Raw genomic sequence first — 18,235 nt, forward strand, 5'->3', positions numbered from 1 at the left:
ATTTTTATAGTATTAATATTTACAATAATTTAATTTTTTTAATTTGAATTATTTTTTTAATTAGTAATTAACTAATAATAAAATTAATAAAAAAATATTTTATTAAAATTATCTAATTAAATTAATTTAAAAAATTATTATAATTATAATAAATTTGAAAATTAAAATTTTTTTACCTAAAATTAAAAATTTTATCAATAATTAAAAAAAAGTAAAGTTGAATTTTTTTAGTCAAATATACTAAATTTATCATTACAATTTTTCATATTCTCTTTACTTTCAATTATTTTGAAAAATTAACTTTATGATTTTTTTTAAAATTTTTTTACCCAAACAATAAAAGTAATTTAATAACAAAAAAATATTTTTTATACTTTTTTTTATTCTCTTTCTTTAAAAGAAAAAAAAAGCATGTTTCTTTTCTTCTGCGGCATTTTTCTTAAAGCTTAAATTTTTATTTAAATTTAAATATAAATCATTTTACTTATATGTAATAGTATATTTTTATATTAGTAATGTTTTAAAAAAAAAATTCATCAAATTTATCTCAGAATTTATTATATATTACCTAATGGATTCGGTTAAATTGTGTTATTGTAAAAATTCCACCAGCAAATATTCCTAATTGGGTGAGAGAACTATGAGCACAAGTGGTCTCAAACAAATATAGACGAACAAGCCAACTATCCAATCAAAATAAAAAAACAAAATGGACCAACAAAGATTCATCTGTTCTTTTATTACGAAGATTCAATAGTTAATACCAATTAGTAATTTGGGTGAAATGAAATTATGTCACAATTGATCAATCTAAAAGAAAGAAAAAGTGATGTGGCGACTCAATTATTTAGAATTCAAGAGTAATTATCTAAGAATTAGATACCTTAATTTTTGTAATCATTAACTTTTATATTATAAGAAAATATAATTAATTATGGCATCTCTTGATAATTCAGTTTAGACAAGCTAATTGATAGAGGATTCCGCGATTATAGGCGTAGCGGGAATCTGCTATATTATATTCACTAATGGTAACTTTATGTGAAGATTTGACCTATTAAGAAAAAGATGAGCTTGATAAAGAACCGAGTGCTACGATGTCCGGATCTTCTTTTCTATGGATGGAACAGCGTATCAACTTATTAGAGCCTTGTCACATGGCTTTATCTTATGGCGATAGCTTATAGCTTACTTTGGTTGATTATTGTGTAACATTAGAGGTTCTCCTACTGGTCTTTAATTCTTCAAATTCAAAGTTTACAATTGTCTTTACAATTTTGGGCACGTGGCATATCTGGATTGGCTCTTCAGGCTCACGTTGCTTCACTAGGGCATAAATGACAATTACCTTATTTTTTTCCAAGTATATTAGGATCGGTACTCGACCATAGCCGGACTTTAACATAAATAACTTGGCCTTGGCATAAAAAATGTCTTAAATAATTCGATTAGCGGGACAACACGCGGTTATGAGCCTAGTGGATACCCACATCGTGGCTTTTAGAATGCCTTAGATATATTTCATTCAGCGGAACTAATACTTGGACATCTGCTTAATGGACTCCTGCTTTGTGGCATAAAATGCCTTAGATATATTTCAACAGGACTAACAATCGAAGACTTGCCTGACAATTACCTGTCTTGTAGTACTTTTTGGTAAAAACTTGCCTTTATCTTTTGGAACTGACACCCGAAGACTCGCCTGGCAGTTACTCGCCTTATGACGCTTTTTGGCAAAAACTTGCTATTTTCTTTTGGGACTAACACTTGAAGACTCGCCCGGTGGATATCCGCCTTGTGACTTTGAAACTTTTGTTTATCGGGACTAACACCTGATCATGTGCCTGGCGGATACTCTCCTTGTGGCCTTGGCAGAAAATACCTTAGTTCATGGGACTAATACTCAGTCGTGCGTCTGGCGGATACTTGCCTTGTGGCTTGCTTGACGAATACCTGCCTTATGGCTTTAGCATGAAATGCCTTAGTTTATCGAAACTAACACTCAGTTATGTGCCTGGCAGATACCCGCCTTGTGGCGTTGGCAGAAAATGCCTTAGTTTACGGGACTGACATCCGATCGTGCGCTTGGAGGATACCTGCCTTGTGGCTTTGGCATGAAATGCCTTAGTTCATCGGGACTGACATCCGGTCATGTGCTTAGTGGATACCTGCCTTATGGCTTGCCTAGTGAAAACCCGCCTTGTGACTTTAGCATGAAATGTCTTAGTTCATTAGGATTGACACTCGGTCATGTGCATGGTGGATACTCGACTTGTGGCTTTGGTATGAACGCAGATACTCATCTTGTGGCTCGCCTGGCTAATACCCGCCTTATAACTTTTGGCATGAAATGCCTTAGTTCATCGAGATTGAAACCCAGTTATATGCCTGATAGATATCCACCTTGTGGCTTTGATATGAAATATCTTAGTTTATTAGGATTAACACCTGATCATGTGTCTGGCGGATACCCGCCTTGTGGCTTGCCTAAAGGATATCCGCCTTGTGGTTTTGGTATGAAATGCCTTAGTTCATCGAGACTGACACCCGGTCATGTGCCTAGTGGATACCTACCTTGTGGCTTGCTTGGCGGATATCCGCTTTGTGGCTTTGGCATGAAATGCCTTAGTTCATTGGGACTAATACCTGGTCATGTACCTGGCAGATACTCATCTTGCGGCTTGCCTAGCAGTTACCCACCTTGTGGCTTGCCTGGCTGTTACCCGCCTTGTGGGCTTTGTTCTTGTCTCTACGCTTTCATCCATCTAATATTTCTAATTTACATATAAAAAAAGGTTTGAAAAATACATCATAATTTTATCACAAACATTCTTTCAAGAATAAAACAAAAGACTCGATCATCTAACTTGACCAATTTTAAAACTCAGAGTTTGACTCAGGAGCTAAATATTTGTGATATTCTGCTTCTATATTTCCACCCAGTCCTTTCGCAATTACGTGAATAACCCCTTCGGGTTTAATTTCATCAGGATTGACTGGTGTTCTTACCACAAGTCCTAACCTCTTTTCTTCTCTGTCTTTTATAGCAAACTTTCGGAATGAGTTATCTCTTATCAGTCTCTCAATTTCATCTTTTAGCTGTCGGCACTCTTCTGTAGTGTGCCTATACCTTCATGAAATTGACAATATTTTGTTCAATCTCGCATGCCTGATTTGTCTGGGTTAAGCTTGGTGGGTCATTTGACCTCTTTGTCGTTTTTCTGATCCACATTAAGATGTGTATCCGTGAGTTATTCAATAGAGTGTAGTTCTTATATGTACCTCGGTCGTCCTTTTCTCGGAACACTGGGTAGTTCCTATGGTCTGCTTCCTATCCTCGCCTTTTCGGCTTCTGGGTTTGCTTGTGACTCATTCTCTTGTCCTTGCTCAGCACCTAGACTTCATCATCCAGCCTTATGTATTTCTGGACTTTGTCCATTAGCTGCTGGTAAGTAGCGGCTGGGTTTTTTATTAGAGAATCTATGAACTTGGTGTTGTGCACTCATTTTTTCAACGCTTCACATGCTATCTCATGATTTAATTCTTCTACCTGTATTGCATCTGCATTGAAACGCGAGATAAAGCTCCTTAAAGACTCGTCCTCTTCTTAGCAGATCTTTCGCAAGTCAGAGCAGAGCATTTTAGGAGGTATGCAAGTAATGAACCTGGACTTGAACAACATAGCAAATTGTGTAAAGTTTTGAACTGATCTAGGCTCAGATGTTGATACCGTTTCTGAGCTAAACCTGTGAGGGTGGGTGAGAACACTCGGCACAAGACAAAATCATTGACATCTTGAACTTGCATTGTTGTTCTAGAGATCGCCAGGTAACTCTTGGGATCTGTTATCCCGTCATACTTGTCCAAACTTGAGAGTTTAAACTTAGCGGAAAAGGTCTCTGCTAGGATCTCTTCTAACAGAGGCGAGGCATTGTCCAGGCTAAAGTCCTCTTCCTACTCCTTTTGGTACATTCGAATAATCCGTACTAGCTTTCAGTCGACGTCCTTCAAAGCATTGTGTGATGACTTCTCTTCCTCAAACTTGGCCTTCCTTTTGGACCACATATGGATTGTCTCTGTTTGAGTTCTTAGGGTATTAACAAAGACTTCCTCCCTTGTCCTAGGAGTCATGAATGGGGCCTCCTCCCGAGTTTTGTATTGCTCGAGAGTAGCCTGCAACCTTTGAATGTATTGGAGCATTTGCTTATTGTTCAGATTGTTGAGATCTGCTTCGTTGGCCATAGAGGGTGTATTTTATCTACCGCTAGGATCGGAAGAAATGATAGCAACCTCATTGGTAGCAACCTTAGTAGTAGCTCGTGAATTGCTAGCCATTTCAAGAGAGAGAAAAGAAATATTTCTTTTTAAGAGAAAGGGGATAAGAGACTAGTTTTAATCCAAATGAATAGAGATAATTCGATGGACCTTCTAGACAACGGAACCAAATAATGTGGCTGAAATGAAGCTATGCGTGATTGGCCAATCTGCAAGAAAGAGAAAGTAAGATGGTTGGTGTCTACGACAGTCACTTTGACGCTCAAGTCAGTAAACCAAAGAAAAGGGCGAATGTAAAGAATTGTTTAGAATTCAAAAGCAGTTGTCTAAGAATTATGTACCTTGATCTCTGTGATCATATACAGTAAAAAGATGAAGTTAATTATAATATCTCCAAATAATCCAGTTGAGACTAGCTAATTGATAGTAAATCGCATAATTATAAGCGTAACAGAAATTTATTAGATTATATCTGTTAATGGTAAATTTACATGAAAACTCGACCTATTGAGAGGAGGTATGATTTTATAACAACTCTTAATTTGTTAGGATTTTATATATGCAGTACTATTGGACTTGTCTGCTTTATTAATAATATCTCATATCTTTAAAAAACAATTTAAAAACTAGTGATATAAATGATAGTTCTATTGTGTTATTCTTGAATATAAATTATGATCCATATATGAATTTGAATAATCAATTTATAATTTTCTTCAGGAGCGATGAAAATATGGTAGCCACAATCACGAGTCCGGATCTAATCGGAATAGACTCAACATTTATATGGGAACAATAATTTTTTTCCATTAAACATTTTTTGCATGTATCAAGAGGGTAAACACTAATTAAGACTAGGGGTGATCATTCGGTCGGTTCGGTTTAAAATCGAATCGAACCAAATAAATCAAAAATTAAAATTTTAGTATTTATAAAAATCGAACCGAATTGATTTTGGTCAGAAACCGAACTGAACCGGTCTGATTCGGTTCGATTTGATCGATTTCGATTTTTAATAATTTTTTTATTTTTTACACTTTACTTTTAGTATTTTAAAATTTAATTAAAATATTTTAATTTTAATATGATTTAATTTCTCTATATTATTAAAAATAATATATTATTATCACTAATCGATTCTGTTCGGTTTTTTCGATTTTTTTCTGATCAAAACTGAATCAAACCGAAATAATCAAAAATTTTGAAATTAAGAACCAAACCGAACCGAATTAAATAAAAAACCGAACTGAATTTTCAAATTAATTCGATTCGATCGATTTTTTCGATTTGAACCGAATACTGCTCACCCCTAATTAAGACTTCATCTGATATTGACTTTTAAGAAAATTAATTTAAAAAAATATTTTTCTAATAAAAAAAAGAAATTATTTTTAAGAAAAATGATTTTTACTTTAAAAAAAATCATATTCTACCTTTTAAAAATTTTATTAAGATTTTTATATATAAATTTATTAAAATTAAATAATAAAAAATAAATTATTTTATTAAAAAATATTTTTTCGCATAAAATATTTTTTTAAAAAATATTTTTTAAATATAAATTATTTTTTACAAATAAATGGAGTCTAAATAATTTAGCTAATTTGCAAAATGCTTATTTCATCTATCGTTACTATTTCATTGTGATCATCTAACTTAAGGCTTAAAAACTCAAGAGTACGTAAGATTAAGACTCAGTCCAAGTCAATAAACAATCCAGCCCATGTATAAAAAACTAAAGATCAATAGGGTCTTGGCCTACAAAGGAAACCCAAGGTTAGAGATAGACAACTTGGATTCATGAAGGATCCGAGTACCAAAAAAAGCAACCGCCACTGACTTCCTTGCTTTGCCAACCGGCTACAAGAAAGACCTAAAATCACCACCATAGAGCTCCAGAGCAACACCAACAGTTTCCAAACTCAAGATAGAGGCGCTAACAAATCCAAAAGGAGGAGTCTTCACCTCAAGCTGGGTAAGCATTCTATTTCAACGAATCACATTTTTATGCGTATCTCATATAAAAAAAAGTTAAAATAATTTTCTAATATACTCAATTGAGAGATCTCATATTCTACTATCTTAATTTTTAATTTTTATTTTTTAAGAAAAAACCTCTCTAATTAACTCACAACGATGAAACCCTCTAAAAATAATAATTATTTTTACATTGATAATTAATTAAATTATAAAACATAATAGATAAATATAAAATATTATAAATTATAATTAAATTATTTATAATATTTATTTTTATATAACAAAAATATGCATGGACATAAAAATTATATTTTTAATTATTATATATATTGCATAAAAATTAATAATTTTATATCTGTTCATTAATAAAATAATTTATCATATACTTTTATTAATTATTTTTACATATTAATAATAATAATTAAATATAATTTATTAAATACTTAAAAGATATTAAATAGAATAAACTATTAACTATTAATAATAACAATCAATTATATATAAACGCTACTAAATTGATACTAATAATAGTAATAATAATAATAATAATAATAATATTTAATAAATATATTACTTTATATGTCAATTTAATTTTTTTTATTTATAATAAAACGAAAATACACAAGCATAAGTCGGTCCGCTCAAACTGTATCAGCCAATTTGCCGCGGGAAGTCGTGAATGGCTTGAGTGTCATTTGATCCACGCAGAAGAAATTTTCAATTCTAAACCGAACAAAAGCAACGAACATGGCCTCGCTGCCGTACGCCGACGTCGATTTCAACCTCCGAGCAATGGCCGGCAGAGCCGAGGGATTCGGCCGTTTTGCTACCGGTGGCCTCCACGGTCCGCTCTATTCCGTCACCACTTTGGCCGGTGTGCTTTTCACCTCTCCAATCTCTTTACCCTCCATTTTTTTCAATTCCTCCGTCCTAGATTTCTTTTTCGCCTTTTGTGATCAAATTAGGCAGTTTTAGCTTAATATTTGGAGGTAGAAGTGAGAATTCACTGAAAAGCATAGTTAATTCATGGCTTATTTAATTGGTTTAAGCCCTTTTTTCAACCAAATTTATTGAGGATGGTTGTGATCTATATAGAATCATAAGTCGTTTGCTAAATTTTGTTTTTGGAGTCTTTATTCATGCATCAGGTTTTTGTGGTAATTTACAATGCTTGTGTTTGGATTTTTAGATGATGGTCCTGGATCACTTCGTGAGGGATGCAGGAGAAGAGAACCACTATGGATAGTTTTTGAGGTTTCGGGCACCATTCATCTTTCATCGTACTTGAATGTGTCATCTTATAAGACAATAGATGGCAGGGGCCAAAGGGTAAAGTTAACTGGCAAGGGCTTAAGACTGAAAGAATGTGAACATATAATCATCTGTAATCTTGAGTTTGAAGGTGGGAGGGGACATGATGTTGATGGCATTCAAATAAAGCCGAATTCTAGGCACATTTGGATAGATCGATGCAGCCTTCGTGATTATGATGATGGACTTATTGATATCACCAGACAAAGCACGGATATCACTGTTTCTAGGTGGTTTTTTTTTCTTCCTTGCTTATTACAAGATTAAACTGAATGTTATGTTATTATTATGTTTTCTTTTTGCTTTTGCACCAGATGTTACTTTGCACAGCATGACAAAACAATGCTTATTGGAGCAGACCCCTCCCATGTGGGTGATAGATGCATCCGAGTGACTATTCACCATTGTTTCTTTGATGGAACACGGCAAAGGCAACCTCGGCTTAGATTTGGGAAAGTTCATTTGTATAACAATTATACAAGGAATTGGGGAATCTATGCTGTTTGTGCAAGTGTGGAATCCCAGGTAAAGATGATTCTCGTTTTCATAAATAAGATGTTCTGCCTCCAGGACATTTGAAGCATATATATAATTTCAAACCATTATTTTTTTTTTCTAATGATTGTTGTTTATTTTTATGATTATTCTGTCAGATATTTTCTCAATGCAATATATATGAAGCAGGACAGAAGAAAAAGACCTTTGAATATTATACAGAGAAGGTAAAGTGATGCTCTTTTACTTAACTTAGAACTTCTTTTGACTGTAAGATATTATAAGTAGTCGAAGGTTTCTGTGCAGAAGGATGCATATCTGATATAGTGAATGAAAATCTGATCCTTGCAAGGATATAAACTAAAAACAGTAACCATTAAAGTAGTGAAAAAACCAAATTTGATTGTGTGCATCTTGGGGATATGGCCTTCGACAGGGGAGAATGGCGAATGATTTGTCATTGGTGTCGACTGTTTGAGGATTGGGGTTTAGTTGAGCTGGATAGTTTTAAGTTGTACATCAGATCATTTTTCAGGATGCAAAAAAAAAGGAAAAAGTTCTAAGAAACCCATTATGAAGTATTAAAGTGAAAATGGCATTCGATCACCTAATACCTTAGTTTCTAGAATTGGTAATTAAAATTCAATCAATTCAGCATCTTAGGATCACCTAATACCTTAGTTTCTAGAATTGGTAATTAAAATTCAATCAATTCAGCATCTTAGGATCACTTTGTTGTTCGCATATCTTAATTGCCTTCAAGAACACAATGAGATCTATGTTATCTGTTTAAAGTTGAACAAAAAAGTAAGTTCTCAAGTCAATATTTTCTGGAGAGAAATTAATGAGTATAATTACTCCTTAGGGTGCACTGATGTTAGATAGGCAGAGGCTAAAGACAACACGTGCATATACGAGTACTAGCTTTCTAACCATTGATCATGCATGGGATGAGTGTAATTATATATATAAAAAAACTTTATTCATCTCCCACATAATTAATGGTTGGAAAGTTGGTGTTTATACGAACACGTGCTTTTCTTAACTTCACCCTTTTCTATGTACCTTGAAATTTTAGATATACCTTGAAATTAAGTCATATCCAACACCAGTCCACTGAAGTGACTGCTGAACAGCATATTCCAAATTCGACTGACACTAAAATCAGATTTACTGATTTCTAAATTGTGGACTCAATCAATGCCGTAAAGGTCATCCTGTTCTATGTAAGTACCCTTATTGAGGGCTTAGAAAAAAAAAAGGAAAAAGGAAAGAGGAAAGATAGACGTGGGCGTGATTTTAAAAGCTAGAATAATGCAATTTGGGTGCTAAAAACTTTTGCGTCAAAGTTATTTGCTGCGTATTTGCGTTATTTTCTCATTTTAAAAAATGTTTAATTTCTATGGTTAATAAAATAATTTTTTCCTAAAATGTTGGCATTCTGATGGTTCTATAGGCAGCAGACAAGGAAGAGGCCAAGTCTGGCTTAATAAGATCCGAAGGAGATGTATTCCTTAATGGAGCTCAAGCATGCTTATTAACGAATGTTGGTGAAGAATGTGTGTTTCATCCAAGTGAGTATTATCCAACATGGACACTGGAAGCTCCATCAGATTCCCTGAAAGAAATTGTCCAAATCTGTTCAGGCTGGCAATCTATTTCTCGACCAGAAGAGATATTAGTATAGTTGTGTTGTACATTGACTTGATTAATCATTTGGATACGTAGAATAACTCAATAATTTATATAAGCTCATGTTAAAGTGAATTAATTTTTAATATGCTCAAGGTCCTTTCTGCATTAAAAAAAAACTATATTTTGTGCCAAATAAAATATTATTTCTAATTACACAAAGACTTGTGAATGTAACAGTCCAATCCGCATTTATTTAAATGTAACAGTCAAATTGATATTTACCCAAATAACATAGATTTAAAATAGTTAACTTAAATTATTTAGCAGTTTCATACTAATTATTATATATAACTTTATTTTTTCATAATTTACTAATACTATAAATCTATAATTTATAAATGTGGAATGTGATAATTTTTTCTCGTGGATTGTGTATAATTGCTATACTAGAATTGGACTCTTAAATATTGTAGTTCGCTAGTGATTCGGACAGTTTTATCTCATCAGATAGCTTTTTCTTTGTCTCGCATGGATAGCTTTTTTCTTATAGGTTCACGAGTTCTGTATAATTTTTTTAATCCAGTCAATCCAGAATGATTTTGATATTAATTGTAACAGCATGTCTAAACGAATTCAAATAATTTTTAAATTATTTTTCATTTGATTTAAAATGATTAATTTAAATTATTTAATAATTTCGTATTAATCATTATATATAATTTCACTTTTTCATAATTTATAGATATGGTCACGACAGTTAAATTTATTTTAGTTTTCTGCTTTTTTATTTTCTTGGTGGACTGATTTTTAAGATTCGTTAACTTAAGTTAGCTTACCTTTATAAACGTCATTATACGAGAATATAGAAATGAAATTCCAGTATGACTTTAAAATTTTACTTCAAATTCTATTCAATGTATAGGGATGGCAAGATAAATTCTAGTTTTTTATTTTATTTTTATATTTTTATTGTTATTGTTGTTATTTTTTAGCATTACCGGTTTCGAAATTACAACTAAAAACAATCGTTATTTTTCCCCCCGGCAGCACTAGTCAAGTGCTTGACTCTTGGCTTGTGAAACTGAAGACATTTTTAGAAAGGAAAGCTCAAGTGTTATAGCTAGGTCAAGAAAACGACCGATTATGCCAGTTTTGGGATTTTCACAGTAAACAGGCAAATGCAACAATATGGGAAGTTGATATTTTAGGAAAAATTTAGTTCTCAAATATTGAAAAACTCATTATTTAGCTCTTCGATTTTAAAAACTATATTAAAATATTTTTATAATTTTAAAAAATTTACTAATTAACTTTTTTTTGTTAATATTACTAGTTAAATATTATAAAAAAATATAAATACATTCAATATAAAAAAATTAATTAATAGATATTTATAATATATAAATTAAATAATAAAATATTTAATATTTAAAATTAATAAAATAACTAACTATTACATTTTTTTTAAATTTTAAAACTATTTTAATATATTTTTCAAAATTTAAAACAACTAACAAGTTTTCTCATGTTATAGTAAATTTTTCATAGTGTTAAAAGTTAAAGGAACAAGATGGATAGGTAAACCTAGGATGACACTTAACTGAAATGGTTAGAGATTTAATAATGGTAGACCATTCCATAAACTTAGCTCTAACTTAACCAAGTGAAATAGAGGAAAGGGGTTTATTACAATATAGCTTGACTGAAACCAGGATTGGGATTATGTCTAGTTGAGCAGCATCAAGAGCTGGATGCACATTGGGTTGATCATCAACAAGAAATTAGATATGAGAAACCATAGCACTTTGCAAGTGCTTAGCAATTATTTATTTTGTTTGTTCTTATAAATTTAATAGGAATATTCATAAGTTACAATCATCGAATTCCTCATCTAACAAAACGATGGATCCTTAAGCACATTCATGACTTGCAATCATCAGTAGTATCCAAAATACAAACAAAGACAGCATTTTCGAATCCAGCTCACTCGCGTCTCGTTCCAACGAACAGAACTAGAACCCCTCTTGGACAACATGGAAAGAATCTTGGCTAACGTTGTCTGAAGTTCTGTCATCTCATCTGTGGAAAACAGCTGATGTCCATGTAAATTTTGGTTATGCAATTTCAACTTTCTCAGAAGGAACCATGAACAGCATTCTCGTTGCATTCTCTATTCTGGAACTGAACTTTCAAGCTCGTATATGCAGTGCTCCACTTTCCAATGTACTTGAATATGGAGAACGAATTTGCATTACGCAAAAATTGACCAGCTACCTCAAATCTTGCAGGAGCTATGTTGAGCAGAAAATATAAAGGTATCATACAAATAAATAGAAACAGATATAGCATTAAGAGGGAGGGAGGAAGAAAGAATATATGGGTAGGATGCAATTACCAGAACAAGTTTAAGCTATAGCTTCAGCTCCAGTAGTATCTCCAGCAAAGATTGATCCTTTTGTCCGCCACTGACAGGAGATGAGACGTGGGAGAAGATGAAATTCTCAATTTGGTTAACCATATGTGTCGTTTATTGCAGACATGTACTAGTAATTAGTGCAATATACCTGCATCCAACATTTCAGTCCTTCCTCATTATTGACTACCCAAATAGAATTGGTATAGATCAATTCAGCAGCCTCAAATGGACAGAAAAGAATCAAGAGCCTGCCAATGAAATCACAAAGAATTAAGAAGGAACATGGAAATATTACTCCAAAATTGAGATTATTCCAAAGAAACTTTTGATTAGTATCACCTCTCAGCATGTGAATGAAGAGAGGAGTAACACTTCTAGTTTTTGGGTCAATTGATCTTGTGGAAATTAACTTTTACATGAGGGATGTGAGAAATCTTGGCCCAATCTTCCCCTTGCTCCTTTTGACACCTCTGTTCCAGTAGAGGGCATAAAAAGATCGACAGAGACGAAAGTGAGGAGGGCAGCCCCTCTTCTGGCAGGGACTGCAGCTTAGGACAGTTACAGATCTCCAAGTCTCTCAGATAGGTGAGATGTTGAAGTCCATTGTAGTTCAGAAATTTCAGATTGTGAAAATCCCAAATTTTAAGAGATATAAGACTAGAGGGCAATAGCATCTTTTCGGGGAAGGATTCCACATTTGAGAAACCTAGCAATAGAATTCGTGCCAAATTTGGGGCAGGTAATCTTCCTTTGAGAAAAGATGCTAAATTAGGACACTCCCTGATCTCCAAGGAACTGAGAGATGTGAAATTCTCATGAGGCGTCTTGTACATAGAAAGGGATTCAAGACTGGGACATCTAGTGATGCGGAGACTCTTCAACCTTGGGAACAAGTCTAGTGGGAAGCACTTGAGAGAATCATAGTTTCGGATTTCAATTTCTTCTAAAGTACTGAAGAAACTACCTATTAGATCCAATATGGAATCCGATGAGTAGAATCTGTCAAGTATGAGACTGTGCAGCTCTGAAGGCAATTTCTTTATTAGCAGATCACGAAAGTCATCCTTTAACTTCATCTTAATGATTGCTGGAGCCCTTGGAAGTGAAGCCACAAGCTGCAGACATCCCTCAATCTCAAGTGTTGTTAAAGAAGGAAGGTGACTCGGCAAGGCTGTTGTTAGAGCGGGGCATTCTCTTATGTAAAGCTCTTGGAGGACAGGGAAGGCTCTTCTTTCATCTTCATGCATGTAAGGAATCCATTTATGCCACTTTGGCATCCTTTCAAACTTCAGGAGTTTTAGGGATCTAAATGGATTCTCCATTGATGTGCAATTTCCATAGAATTCAGGAGCAACAACCTCAATTCCACCAAATTCTGTGATTGAGAGGTCCTTCAGAGATGCTAACTGCCCAACTGGTGGTAAAGAGACACAGTATTTACATCCACTGAGCTTCAAGGATACTATATTTGAGAAAGAAGAATCTCCCACCCAATCTGGAAATCCACCACCCCCATAACCAACAATTGCAAGAAATTCAACATTTGCATGAGGCTGTAATTGCTCAAGCACACCTCTTTCAAGTGCTGAATTATCAGTATCACTGTTCCATCTCAACTCCAACTCCTTAAGGTGTTTCTTACCCTTCAAATTGGCTTCCAAAGCATCTTCAGCATCTCCAATATTTTCAAGATTCCAAATGCAAAGTTTTTCTCTAAGACGCTGAAGTCTGCCCAACTCCTTTATGTTAGATCCGCCACCCTGTCTTCTTACAATAAAATTAGTTAAAATATGGAGATTTTTTAACTCACTCATCAGTGGTGGCATTTCTTGCAATTTTGTTCCTCTAATATCCAGGCGCCGCAAGTTGATTAGCCCTGCCATGTTGGTTGGCAGCTCAACAAGCCCTTTGCAACGACACAAGATTAATGTTTGCAAATTGTTCAAGCCACTCAGAGATTCAGGTAACCTTCTGATCAATGTTCCCGAGAGATCCAAGAATCGTAAATACTTCAAATTTCCAATTGAATCAGGCAACACAGCAAGGTATATGCATTCATGCAAGATTAACGTCTGCAAATTATACAAAGTACTCACTATCTCAGGCAACCTTTTTATTGATGCTGTAGAAAGATTTAGATATCGTAAATGCTTCAAGTAGCCTATTGACTCAGGCAATGCAGTTACACTACGATATTGAGACAGAGATAGTACTCGAAGGTGCTTGAATTTCAGCAATAAATCATGCATTACCTCATTATCAATGCATGACCACTCCATAAGTATAAATGTCCGCAAAAATTGGGCTTCGTAGATGCCATCAAATAACATACCCGAATCATATTCTGTTCCCACATATGATAAGTGGCGAGTCCTTTTAGTAATCTTGCATGAATCATCACCATCCAACCTAACGCAAAATTCTCCAGAGACATATTTAGCCAAGTCATTTATCAGGTCATGCATAATGAAGTATGAATGATGGCCACTTGATCGCTGAAAAAATGATCTTGACACAAGATCGTTAAAGTACTCATCACCAACTTCTTCCATCTCTTTATCTGTAGCGTAGTGAACTAAGAAGCCCTCTGCCATCCATAAATGGACTAATTCCTCCTTCTCAAATTCATGATCTTTAGGAAATATAGCACAGTAAGCAAAGCAACGTTTTAGATGTGATGGAAGATAATGGTAACTCAATCTTAAAGCTGGAAGAATATCATCATTTGATGAATTCCACAAACAGCTCTTCGATATCTTCTCCCATTCCTCAACATCCCTCTTGGATCGTAAAAGACCCCCAAGAGCTTTTGCAGCTAAAGGTAAACCTTTGCACTTACTCACTATTCCTCTGCCAATTACCTCCAAATCTGTATATGTGCTAGAATTTCCATCATCAAACACAATTTTTGCAAACAAGGACCAACAATCATTATCAGTTAATCCCTTTAGATGGAGGGGTGGAACAGTTTGCATGATTGATGCCACGCCATCAATGCGTGTTGTAATAACAATCTTACTTCCTTGAGCCCCATGCTTAAAAGGCCTCTGCAAAATTTCCCAGTCAGTATACTTATCGTTCCAAACATCATCTAAAACAAGCAAGAACCTTTTCCCCTTCAATCTTTCCTTTAGCTCAAGTTGAAGCTGATTTGAAGTCTTGTTGTCACAACTCAATGAAGTAACCTCCATAAGGACATCTCTTGTTATCTTGAAAACGTCAAATTCTTCTGAAACACAGACCCATGCTTTGACATCAAACCATTCTTGCACTCTAATGTCATTGTAGACAAGCTGAGCAAGGGTTGTTTTACCAACCCCACCCATGCCCACAATCGGAATCACACCAAGGTCATTCCCATTTGCATCATCAGATAACAGCAAATTTATCATCGCTTCCTTGTCATCATCCCTACCATAAACTCCAGATTCATCAACAAGAGAAGTAGAGGGTACTTTCGTTGAAGATGGTTTCTCTCCAGAACCCTCTCTCAGACAAAGCGCAACTTTTTCTTTCACTAAATTTTCAAGTCTGTCAAGGATCTCATCTAACTTTTCTTCCATCCCCTTTTTAAATGGATTGCGAGAAGCGAGAAAGTTTCTCATCTGATCTCCAAAGGTACGAGATCCAGCTTCCATCTTCAATCGAAAAGCTTTATAAGCAATCTCATCCAACAAATCATCGGCTTCATACAAAGCATCTTTAAGCTGATCAAGCCAATCTCTCACAGCTGAATTAGTAATTTGCTTCTCCTCTGCATCCTCCAGCACTCCGTTAATAGCCAACATCTTCGCCTTCAGCTTATTCAGCTGGGCATCAGTGACCCTTCTGCCCTTAATTAAATCAACAAACTCTCGAGTGGCCATCCTATCGAACAAAACATTAAGGAAAGAAGAGAGAAATGATCCTCCCACAACCGACAGAGCCATGAATTTACTCCTCCTGCAAGATGTGTGTTCGAGTACAGATAAAACCAATGAAGACAAGATAAAACAAAGAATAAGAACAAGAACAAGAGGAGAAAAGATCGAGATTAAATCTGATTAGCATTTATTCTGATGCTTAATGCTTTGGATTTTTATAGTTGACTTGACTTGTAAAATTTCCCACCATCTTCAATTTGAAATCATAAATCTAATATTAAAAGCAAACAAGTGACAGGAAATTGAAGAAATAATCTTAGAAAAATAGTGGGTAATTAGTGCTTAACTCGGTGATTCTAGCGAGGTTCTAACCGCCCTTTGTGAACAATGGTAACTGGATTAGCTGGTAAATTGTACACTTCGGTTGTTCAAGAGATCGAAGCTTCTTCACTCTTCAATTTCATTCAACTTTCTTCTTCTACTACTACTTCACACAGCGATTCTCATATTTTCCCAGTGCAAAACCATCAAAATGCGAGCACATAAGTCTATTCTCTGAATTGAGAACTGCCGGCATCCATCGGCGGAATGTCGCCGGTAACTAGGAGAAGAGATTGTGTTCAATTGAGATATGCAGGGAAACTTAGAACTTGAGGGACGAGGACCATTTGCCGTTGACCGCTTTGGATTCTGAAATCCCAAATGAGCAAAATTCTCAAAATTGATAAAGCTGGAATCTTTAGTTTATTCTGTTTAGCAGTTTATTTACTAAATATAAAACAAGCAGCAGTGAAGTGGAACACTACTAGTTATTTCTCTGCAGCACTTACATTTTTTTTCAGTTTTTTTTTTAACCGACAATAATAATTGCATTATATGGCTGCAAGCAGCATAGCAGCAAGACTGATGTTTACATCAATGCGATTAAGCCTTGCAGATTATAGCAGCACCAATCTACTAATAGGGTGTAGGGCTGTTAGGGTTTCTGTTCTAGTACAGAACTAAAATCAAACCTTCCATTCTTTTTTTTTTAAAAATTATAGTTAAAATTAAATTTCAATATGACTGTAATTAAAATTATAGTTTTAATTTGATTTTTTTAATTTTAATTTTAATTTTAATTTTTTTAATTAAAAATTGAAAAAGAGGTTCAGATTTTTTACTGAAATGCACTTACTATCATATTAAATGCAATTTTAATTTTAATTTTAATTTTTATAAATAAAATTATAATATTAAAATAATAATACTAATATTTAAACAATAATAATATCAATATTAATATATATTTTATATAATTTTCAATAAAAATATTATATTATTTTGAGAAATTTACAATTTAAATTTTAGTTATTATCATTATTAATAAATCAGTCCTTACATTTTTAAAAATTTATTAAAATTTTTCTATCTTTTCTCTCCGTCAACGAAATAATCCTTCTATCCTCTTTTTCATTAAAAATAGATAAAAAATGAGAGAAAAAATTTTTAAAATTCAATTTTATCCTCAAATAAAACCATTTATTTAGTATTTAGATATTACTATTATTAATAAGTCAGTTCTTATATTTTTAAAAATCTATTAAAACGTCATTATATTTGCTCATATCTATTAAAACGTCTTTATTTTTTTTCATATCTATTAAAACATTTTTATTGTTTCTTACTTCAACGAAATAGTTAATTCTCCTCCTCCTCCTCAAAAAAGAAAAAAAAAAACTAGAAGAAGACGATAATGATGATGAAGAAGAAAAAAAAGAAGAAGAAGGAGAAGGGGAGAAGAAGAAGAAGAAAAAGAAGAAGAAGATGATGATGAAGAAAAAGAAAAAGAAGAAGAATAATAATCTCCTCAATAAAAAGAAGAATCAAAGAAGAAGAAGAAAAAGAAAAAGAAGAATAAAAAAAAAAAGAAGAGAAAGAATCAATGAAGAAAGAGGAGGAGGAAAAGAACATGATAATTTAGTCTTTTACTATATATTTAACTGCAGAAATAGACAGAAGAAGTATTTTTTAACAGAGAGAAAAGATAAGAATATTTTAATAGGTTTCTAAAAATATAGATGTTGACTTGTTAATAATGACAATACTCAGAGATTAAATTGTAAATCTCTCTATTATTTTATATATAATTATTAATTATATATTTTTAATAAAAAATACATATATAATTAATATATAAAAATATATTATATTAATAATATGTGATCCACTCGTATAATATAATTATAATTAAAAATTATAAAGTGATGAATATATTTAT

The 18,235-nt window shown here is 33.3% G+C and overlaps 2 protein-coding genes across 5 annotated transcripts; one reads left to right on the top strand and one right to left on the bottom strand.

Annotated features, from left to right (window-relative positions):
- The first annotated feature begins 6,077 nt into the window (after window positions 1-6,077).
- LOC110618683 (probable pectate lyase 4) lies at window positions 6,078-9,828 on the top strand. 2 transcript variants are annotated; one of them, XM_043958053.1, is made up of 6 exons: window positions 6,078-6,250; window positions 6,911-7,129; window positions 7,445-7,796; window positions 7,881-8,091; window positions 8,220-8,288; window positions 9,518-9,828. In XM_043958053.1, exons 2-6 carry the CDS (start codon window positions 7,003-7,005, stop codon window positions 9,746-9,748), a joined length of 990 nt encoding a protein of 329 aa, XP_043813988.1. In that variant the 5' UTR covers window positions 6,078-6,250; window positions 6,911-7,002; the 3' UTR covers window positions 9,749-9,828. The 2 variants fall into 2 exon arrangements, with proteins under 2 accessions (XP_043813988.1, XP_021617590.1); XM_021761898.2 differs by lacking the exon at window positions 6,078-6,250 and having other exon boundaries at window positions 6,877-7,129.
- Window positions 9,829-11,484: 1,656 nt separating this feature from the next.
- Window positions 11,485-16,806, bottom strand: LOC110619379 (putative disease resistance RPP13-like protein 1). 3 transcript variants are annotated; one of them, XM_021762786.2, is made up of 4 exons: window positions 16,323-16,806; window positions 12,452-16,054; window positions 12,092-12,360; window positions 11,485-11,987 (listed from the first exon to the last, which is right to left on the bottom strand). In XM_021762786.2, the coding sequence occupies exon 2, from the start codon at window positions 16,039-16,041 to the stop codon at window positions 12,499-12,501; it is 3,543 nt and encodes a 1,180-aa protein (XP_021618478.1). In that variant the 5' UTR covers window positions 16,042-16,054; window positions 16,323-16,806; the 3' UTR covers window positions 11,485-11,987; window positions 12,092-12,360; window positions 12,452-12,498. The 3 variants fall into 3 exon arrangements, with proteins under 3 accessions (XP_021618478.1, XP_021618481.1, XP_021618480.1); XM_021762789.2 differs by having other exon boundaries at window positions 12,452-14,184; window positions 14,365-16,806; XM_021762788.2 differs by having other exon boundaries at window positions 12,092-12,161; window positions 12,261-12,360; window positions 12,452-16,806.
- Between the last annotated feature and the right edge of the window lie 1,429 nt (window positions 16,807-18,235).

Source organism: Manihot esculenta, chromosome 7, assembly GCF_001659605.2.
Source record: "Manihot esculenta cultivar AM560-2 chromosome 7, M.esculenta_v8, whole genome shotgun sequence".
NCBI classification, from domain to species: domain Eukaryota; kingdom Viridiplantae; phylum Streptophyta; class Magnoliopsida; order Malpighiales; family Euphorbiaceae; genus Manihot; species Manihot esculenta.

Bases quoted from the DNA above. Each gene is read 5' to 3' on its own strand.
- LOC110619379 (XM_021762786.2), bottom strand. From the start codon at position 16,041: ATGGCTCTGTCGGTTGTGGGAGGATCATTTCTCTCTTCTTTCCTTAAT.
- LOC110618683 (XM_043958053.1), top strand. From the start codon at position 7,003: ATGGCCTCGCTGCCGTACGCCGACGTCGATTTCAACCTCCGAGCAATG. The intron at 7,797-7,880 runs GTGGTTTTTTTT...CTTTTGCACCAG, and splicing joins ACGGATATCACTGTTTCTAG to ATGTTACTTTGCACAGCATG. The intron at 8,092-8,219 runs GTAAAGATGATT...TTATTCTGTCAG, and splicing joins GTGCAAGTGTGGAATCCCAG to ATATTTTCTCAATGCAATAT.